The following is an 8,506-nucleotide window of genomic DNA, read 5'->3' on the forward strand; positions in this document are numbered from 1 at the left end:
CAGACTACTTTCCAAGTGAAAAAAGCTTTCAAAAAGACCAAACATAAGCACTGCAAATGAAGAGTTTTCGGTCCGGGTCAGGGTGACCCGGGAACATAAGATTTGTTATTTTTCTTAAACAGAACAGCAGGGTTAAGCTTATGGTCAGGCATGAGCAGGGTTATCAGTCAAAAGGTGGCATTCCAAAACGGACTGTTTATATTTCCCATGAATTTTTTTTTATGAGAATAATCTGGAGAAACAGGTAAAGACGGTGGTGAAGAATTGGAAAATGTCTCTATTTGTTCCTGTGCAAATTGCCTGTCTCCAGTAATGTCCTAATTACTTCGGGGCACGTTCACTTGCTTTTTTTTTTTTTTGCTCCATTCTTCTAAACTTTGAAGGACAAAATCAAAAGGCATGGCAAACAAAGTGTTCTGCTGGGCTCTCTGGTAGGAGCCTCCTGAAAATTCAAGGGTACAAATTCAAAACAATGTTCTTTATCACAAAATTCAAAATAAACAAAGCACTCTTTTTGTATTGCAAAGAGCACTCTTCCCAAAACAACAGGGTAGTCTGTACAATTTTCCTTAAGTACTTAGCTAGCAGCTGTGAAGAAACTTCACACCCCTTCTTCTTCCAATGAAGTGAGACACACACACACCCCCATGTTCCTCTGCTTTGGTTACAAAGGTGTGAAAAAGCAACAAAGTCCAGCAACACAAGATTCCTGACAAACTCTGATCAGATATTCTTCCACAATGGCCAAACCCACATGCTGCTATTTATAGCAGCAGCCCTAATTACTGGAGCCCCACCCAAACACAGGTGGCCTCCCTTATTTCCTGTAATATGTTCTTACTTGGTCTCTTCTACGCATAATTCTGTGCTTGCGTGGGTCCAAAACGTCATCATCTGAATCAACGGAAAATAAGGGAGATTGACTGCCTGGGCTGTGTGCCAAGCCCTCCTCTGCCGAGTCACTCCCACCTCCTCCTTCTTCATCCGAGGAAACTAAACTCTGAACTGATTCTGTCGGCAATAACACAGGCCTGTGACATGTTGAATTTTCCCCTGCATCCACCTCCCCATTCCCTGGGGCAGGAGCTCAGCCAGAGCCAATCACAACACAAAGTAACTGTGTAAGCAAGGAAAAATTAATCCTCTTGATGAGTACATTAATGAACTAACTGTCTTTGTGATTTTTAAAAAAAATTGTTTATTTTGTTTTATGCTATACAGCCTGAACACACAAACGTTTGTTTCTGGTACATTCCGCCAAGTCTCAGAGGGATGCCAGACTCTGAGGAAAGAAGAGAAAAACTACATAGGGTAATTTTTTCCCCCAATTACTTATTTTTTGTAAAACACTTACAAAAAAGATTTCCTAAGTGAATGTACGGGACCTTCTCTAGTTCTCTGGAAAGGCAAGGCAAGGGAGAAGAGAACTGCTTTCAAATTTGCAAGATTCTCTTACTATAATCTTATATACTCATGGCATTGGTTACTTTCTGGAGTAATGAATTACAGTGTCAGGGTTGCAGATAGCATCCAAACTTAAATCAGAGTCCAAGGCAAAGTATTCCTCAAAGTTCCAATTTATTGTTGGAGCCATTCTGGCACCGACGTGGAAAACCCGAATCTCACACCCCCAAAGTTTCCCATCCAGTTGAAACATAGAAACATAGAAACATAGAAGACTGATGGCAGAAAAAGACCTCATGATCCATCTAGTCTGCCCTTATACTATTTTCTGTATTTTATCTTAGGATAGATATATGTTTATCCCAGGCATGTTTAAATTCAGTTACTGTGGATTTACCAACCACGTCTGCTGGAATTTTGTTCCAAGGATCTACTACTCTTTCAGTAAAATAATATTTTCTCATGTTGCTTTTGATCTTTCCCCCAACTAACTTCAGATTGTGTCCCCTTGTTCTTGTGTTCACTTTCCTATTAAAAACACTTCTCTCCTGAACCTTATTTAACCATTTGAAAAAGTTCACACCCCTTGATCCCCACCCCCAAAATTGTCACGTTGCCCACTCAGGTTTTGCCAACGTGGCAGTTCCTCCTCCTAGCTTCCGAGCAGGTGGTGGGAAAAAGGATGACCTTGAACGTCTCGAAAGAATGTGTTGTGGTTACATCTGCTCCCTCTCAGATTCTCATAGTCAACAGGCCTTCTAATGGTAGTGTGGCGAGCCAATGTTTCCCTCCCAACTTCTGCATCAGCTGGATTGTCAGGGTGACAAGTATCTCTCCTTTCCCCTCCTGATTCTGCCCTTTTCAAAACATTCAGTGCTCTTGGCTTGGTTTTCTTTGTTGATTTACAGAGCTTGATTAGCGACCCCCTAAACTTTGTACTTACACCTTTGGAGTGGTTCCTGGTCCTTAGGTCATGTAGGCAGAAGAACAGCAGTCTGCTTATTTTAGGGCAATTCAAAAAACAATACATTGTCTGCATGCTCTGAATGCCTCTAAGTTCTCTTCCATGTATGTAGAAACCATTAAATATTGTAGATCAACTATGTATTATGGGTATGTTAATTCAAGATGAGTGTAAAATTCATATGCTCAATGAAGAGCCCCTTGTTTCTTTTAAACTGGGTCTCTTGTATGATACTGAAAGTTGCATTATTGTTTAGTAGTGACTTTACTTACTTAGGTTTAACCATGCCTCAAATATAACCCCAGATGCAAAATATTATTAGTTATAAGCAATAGAACAGATATTACAAAGTTAGATCTGTAATTATCCAATTGAATAACAAACCAATAATCACTCTAGTTCATCTATATTAGGGATGAGGTTCTGTTTATTTTGCCCTGACTCTATTTTCTAAATTTTGTAGCCAAAAGCTTTGTCAAAACTATTACAAACCAGTGAATTGATGATTTTGTTTATTTATATACTTTTACCCCCACCAAATCTGCCAGGTGGGTTTTCAGCCCCAACTACCAAAATACCTTACACTGTCTCAGTGTTTGGGGTGAGGTCTCCATGATTCTAATTACCGGTGATATTGATTTTTGTCAGGAGGGGAAATAATATGGTCAAAATACATGGTCATATGGTTTTGTGTAGCTTTGTAACTTGATTATATTTTATAGAAATGTTAAAAATAAAAGCAACAATGTGGCATCATTGCCGCCTTCCATATCTTGGTACTCTCCCATTCAGTTGGTCTTGCAGATACCAGAATTTCAGGAGAACATTGAAAGACTGTCTATCAGATGTCTTGACACCTTCTTCATCCATTCTGTATTTTCTCTACACCAGGCCTTGATTCTTTACTGATGTGCTAGTCTTTTCCCTCAAAGGGAGAACTGAATCCCAAAACCTCTTTTCTTTCTTGTTTCACTTTCAAGGTGGCACCCAAGATCAAAGCCCTGATGATGGAAACAGGTACCACAATGGTTGGATATCAGCCTCAGGGAGAGAAAGTCAACTTCTTCAGAATGGTGATTTCAAATCCTGCAGCCTCCAAGTCGGATATTGACTTCTTGATTGAGGAAATAGAACGATTGGGGCAAGATCTGTAATCCACATGAGTGGAACCATCGTTTTTTCTCTAGAGCGCCCTTTTCCAGTACTGGCTGTTTTTTAACCAGTGCTGGAGAATACATTTTAAGACGATCGCTTTCTAAGTGTTTGATTCTTCTGAGAACCTCTCTTTAAAAACAATAGTGCCCACTTCCATAGATTATTGAAAAAAGTATATAGGAACATATTTATTATTTTACCAAAGGATAAACATATTATTTTGAAATGTATCATTCAGATAACTGGTAATTCTAGTTTGCCCGTAAGCAAATTATATTAAGATAACTAAGAAATCTGCACTATATGTACAGTGTGATGGTGTATGGTGTGTGTAGACATATTTTAATGGAACAAACACACAACATACACTTTATATGTATATAAAGAAAATATATAAACAATAGTAAGCATTTCAGGTGTTTCCTATCATGGACTGCTCTTCTGAAGCTTCACTAGATCAATCCTTGATAGATGATAGGCCAACATTCCCATTTCAAGTATAATACTGAAGCATTGATTCTATTGATTTTACTGAAATATCATCAGCCATAATACTGGAGTTCATATCTTTACTCTGTATTAATTTGAATGGACAAGGCCAAGTCGTATGATATATTTTTAAGATCCACTGAAACAGTATAAATTTACCCAGCATGTTAGATTCCTGCAATTTTTTAGACTGGAATGTAAGAGGCCTGTTCTTTCTATCAAGAAGTTAAGTATTTTCTATCAAAGAAGTAAGTAACATGACAACCAGTTTACAGATGATAAAGCTACCAGGTAAAACTGGGGAAGAAAACATTTTTAAAATGTAGCTCCTTAGGAACAATGGTAAATGGTGAATGTTATTTAAACATTATTTATTGATGCTTCTCTAATACAGTATATGGAAAAGAAAGAAGAAAGCAAATCCAAAAAAAGTAGTTTAGCTGTATGTATATCCCTTTAGCTGTCATATCAGGGGAATAGTAGTAGCTGAGTTGTTGTAATAGATTATAATATTGATGTATTTTTTAGAAATTCACTTGTGTAGATTGTGTACATTACTGTTAAATGGGGTGGGGGAGGGAAAGGAATTACGTGTAATAGTTTTCCAGCAAAATAACTGTTCAGTTCTAGATATATGAGCTATTTGCTTCTTTATATGCAAAGAATTTACCATGCTAAAGAGTTGTCTTGTATTTTCTCCCATTTGTATTGTAGCCTACTTATATAATTATCAAAGTTCTAATTAATGTTTATTGGCAATTCAGTGTAGTTGTGAGCCAAAGAGAAGATTAAAAATTAGTTTGGCACATTTATAAAATATGCCTTTAAAACAATAATTTAGCAGATCATTTTACTGTATCAAATTCTAGTACTGCATTCTAATACTATACTATAATCTAGATTTAAGCCTAATGAAATCCTTTCACTTTAATAGAAAAGTCACTTTATTAATTATATGGTGATCTGACTATATACTGAATGCATTTTTAGTGATTCGTGAATGTTGAAGCGAAGGACCCTCTATGTCAGAATAATGATTTATAGGAATCCTGGGGCAAGATCCCCAATGATTGGGCTGCAATTTTCTGAAGGGGCTACAGTATCCTTCATTAGTAGCAGAAGGGTAACTGTGGCTTTGACAAGAAAAAAGAGAAGCTCAACACAAAAACCTTTTAAAACATGGCTGCACAAATTATTGCATATGTAGCTGTAAGGTTCATCTTCCATTTGTTAGCTAGGCAGCTGGAGTTTTTGACCACGCTAGTAGAAGGCGAGCAAAGTCACAGGGCAGGCAACCCAATGATTTTATTCAAGTGACACCCGCCAACCTAAAGCCTTCCTAAATTTCCTGCAGTGGCTGTTTAGCTTCCATTTAATGCTTTATATTTCTCATGCATAATAAACTGCAAGGTTTACTTTAATGCACATTTGCACCCATGTCTGCTCAGATAAATAGAATGTGTGTACATCAGAGAGAATTGTGACCAGGTAACCATGTATGTTCTTTATTGCCTGGGTTTTATTATTAAAACGGTGTTTTGTTGAGAATATTAGCAATATTTTAATGAATGTTTGTGTGGCTTTTCACCTTTTGGTTCCAGGGTTTTCCAAGTGTGAAATGAGTATATTTTAAGAATATTTAAGATCCTACCTTGATATTGCTGTCCCCTTCACTCACCTCGCTCTTTCTTTTGTATTAAAGTGTTGACCCCTTCTGGAATTGTGATGTGACTAAACTACTTTCAATGTATTCAGTGTCCATATGGTATTTAACCATCGTGTGGATGGAACAATTGAGAAGCTGCTCAGAAGAGTCTAACATCTGCTGTCTATAACTGATGTTCAAATGGAAATAAAAAAATAAGTGACATCTGTATTTTTATAAATGTACTATGACTTGAGCCTTTTTTACCCCTAGCCTAGAAACATCTCTCTTTGCACAGTCTTCAATCCCAGGCTCGAAACCACTTATTTTAGTAAATGATTCCTTCTATAAAATTTATTCAAGACCAAGCAGAAAAGACCTTTCTTTGTTGTCTGATCACTCTCGTTGCAATTTAGAAATTGAGAACTCAGATCCTTTTAAGGTTCCTGTTATTTCTGTGCCTAAGGCTGTAGTCTAGAATTCCAGGTTTAGATAAGGCTATACAGTGATCCCTCGATTAGCGCGGGGGTTACGTTCCAAGACCTCCCGCGCTAATCGATTTTCCGTGTTATAGTGGTGCGGAAGTAAAAACACCATCTGCGCATGCGCGCCCTTTTTTTCCCCATGGCCGCACATGCGCAGATGGTGGAGTTTGCGTGTGGGCAGCGGGGAAGACCCAGGGAAGGTTCCTTTGGCCGCCCAACAGCTGATCTGCTCCGCAGCGCGGAAGCAGCGAGGAGCCGAAGATGGAGTTTCCCCGTTGCCCAGGCAAAGGGGAAACTCCATCTTCGGCTCCTCGCTGCTGCCGCGCTGCGGAGCAGATCAGCTGTTGGGCGGCCAAAGGAACCTTCCCTGGGTCTTCCTGCTGCCCAGGCAAAGGGGAAACCCCAAGAGAGCCAAAAGAGCACCGGGCCGGTTGGTTCCCAACCAAAAGAGTTTACCCCGATTGTCCTCGGTGGGGGAAAACAGCGCGTCGCCAGGCTCCCCATCTTCAAGAGAGGCACGACGGCTAGCCAGGATCCACGCAGGGGAGAAAAGGCGCGCGCTCCCAGCCGCTGCACCCCGCTTGGAGAGCAGCGGCGAGCAGAGCACAGAAGACGACGAGGCTTTCGAGGGCTCCAAGGCGGGCGGCGGCGCGTCCTTCGAGCACGCCAGCGGCGACCCCAAGCTGAAGGCGGCCACCACACACACACACACCGCCGCCGCCATCCACCCCGCCGGGTTCCCCGCTTGCTACCTCTTCGCCTTCTCCCGCCTCCGAGGCCGACCAGCCCAAGCCGCAACAGACACACACACACATACACGCACTCCCTCTCTCGCGCTCACACAGACGCACTCAGACAGAAAAGAAAAAAAAATCCCCCAAAAGAGAGGGACAAGAGGCAGGCACAAAGCGGGGGCACAAGGGGAGCTGCCCGGCAGAGGTTGCTTTTTTTCTTCTCATGGGCAAGTGGAGGGGGGGAGAGAGAAGGAAAGAGAGAGAAGGAAAGAAAGAGATGAGAGAGGGAGGAAGAGAGTGTGAGAGAGGAAGAAAGAGAGATAGAAATTATAGAAAAAAGGGGAGAAAAAAAGAGAAATGAGAAAATGATTGAAGCAGAGAATGACAGGAAAGAAAGAGACAGAGAAGTGACTCTTGGTGATGACGTATGACGTCATCGGGTGGGAAAAACCGTGGTATAGCAAAAAAAACGTGGAGTATTTTTTAATTAATATTTTTTGAAAAACCGTGTTGTAGCGTTTCGCACTAATCGAGACCGTGCTAATCGAGGGATCACTGTATAGCCAGTCTCCTACATAGTACAGTGATACCTCGTCTTACAAATGCCTCGTCATACAAACTTTTCGAGATACAAACCCGGGGTTTAAGATTTTTTTGCCTCTTCTTACAAACTATTTTCACCTTACAAACCCACCGCTGCCGCTGGGATGCCCCACCTCTGGACTTCCGTTGCCAGCGAAGCACCCATTTTTGCGCTGCTGGGATTCCCCTGAGGCTCCCCTCCATGGGAAACCCCACCTCCGGACTTCCGTGTTTTTGTGATGCTGCAAGGGAATCCCAGCAGGGAATCCCAGCAGCGCAAAAACGGGCACTTCGCTGGCAACGGAAGTCCAGAGGTGGGGTTTCCCAGCGAGGGGAGCCTCAGTGAAATCGCAGCATTGGAAAAACACAGAGGTCCAGAGGTGGGGTTTCCTATGGAGGGGAGCCTCAGGGAAATCCCAGCAGTGCAAAAACGGGTGCTTCGGCTGGCAAAAGGGGTGAATTTTGGGCTTGCACGCATTAATCGCTTTTCCATTGATTCCTATGGGAAACATTGTTTCGTCTTACAAACTTTTCACCTTAAGAACCTCGTCCCGGAACCAATTAAGTTTGTAAAACAAGGTATCACTGTATTAGCTGAGGCCATATGGCTGAGGCGCCTGAGATTAGATTAGATTATATTAGGTTTATTGGATTTATATGCCGCCCCTCTCCATAGACTCGGGGTGGCTCACAACAATGGTAAAAAACAATACATAGTAACAAATCTAATATTTAGCAATCTAAATTACAGTTTTAGGTTAAAAAATGCAAAAGAAACACCAATATATAAAAAACAAGCACAAAGTCGAATCATGCACAGAAACTACATGGGCAAGGGGGAGATGTTTCAATTCCCCCATGCCTGATGGCAGAGGTGGGTTTTAAGGAGTTTCCGAAAGGCAAGGAGGGTGGGGGCAATCCTAATCTCTGGGGGGAGCTGGTTCCAGAGGGTTGGAGTCACCACAGAGAAGGCTCTTCCCCTGGGTCCTGCCAGATGACATTGTTTTGTCGACGGGACCCGGAGAAGGCGAACTCTGTGGGACCTAAC

The 8,506-nt window shown here is 41.5% G+C and overlaps 1 protein-coding gene across 3 annotated transcripts in view; it reads left to right on the forward strand.

Moving 5' to 3' along the window:
* GAD1 (glutamate decarboxylase 1) overlaps positions 1-5,892 on the forward strand; it is a 55,015-nt gene extending 49,123 nt beyond the window's left edge. Inside the window, exons 13-15 of one of the 3 annotated variants that reach the window (XM_070737318.1) lie at positions 1,222-1,311; positions 3,349-3,385; positions 5,715-5,892. In XM_070737318.1, the coding sequence (XP_070593419.1) occupies positions 1,222-1,311; positions 3,349-3,385; positions 5,715-5,743 (156 nt within the window). In that variant the 3' untranslated portion in view covers positions 5,744-5,892. Of the gene's footprint in view, positions 1-1,221; positions 1,312-3,348; positions 3,622-5,714 lie in introns of those variants that run through there. The other 2 variants (XM_070737309.1, XM_070737298.1) reach the window with 2 other exon arrangements.
* Positions 5,893-8,506: the final 2,614 nt, after the last annotated feature.

This window comes from Erythrolamprus reginae, chromosome 1, assembly GCF_031021105.1.
Source record: "Erythrolamprus reginae isolate rEryReg1 chromosome 1, rEryReg1.hap1, whole genome shotgun sequence".
Taxonomy (NCBI): Eukaryota; Metazoa; Chordata; class Lepidosauria; order Squamata; family Dipsadidae; genus Erythrolamprus; species Erythrolamprus reginae.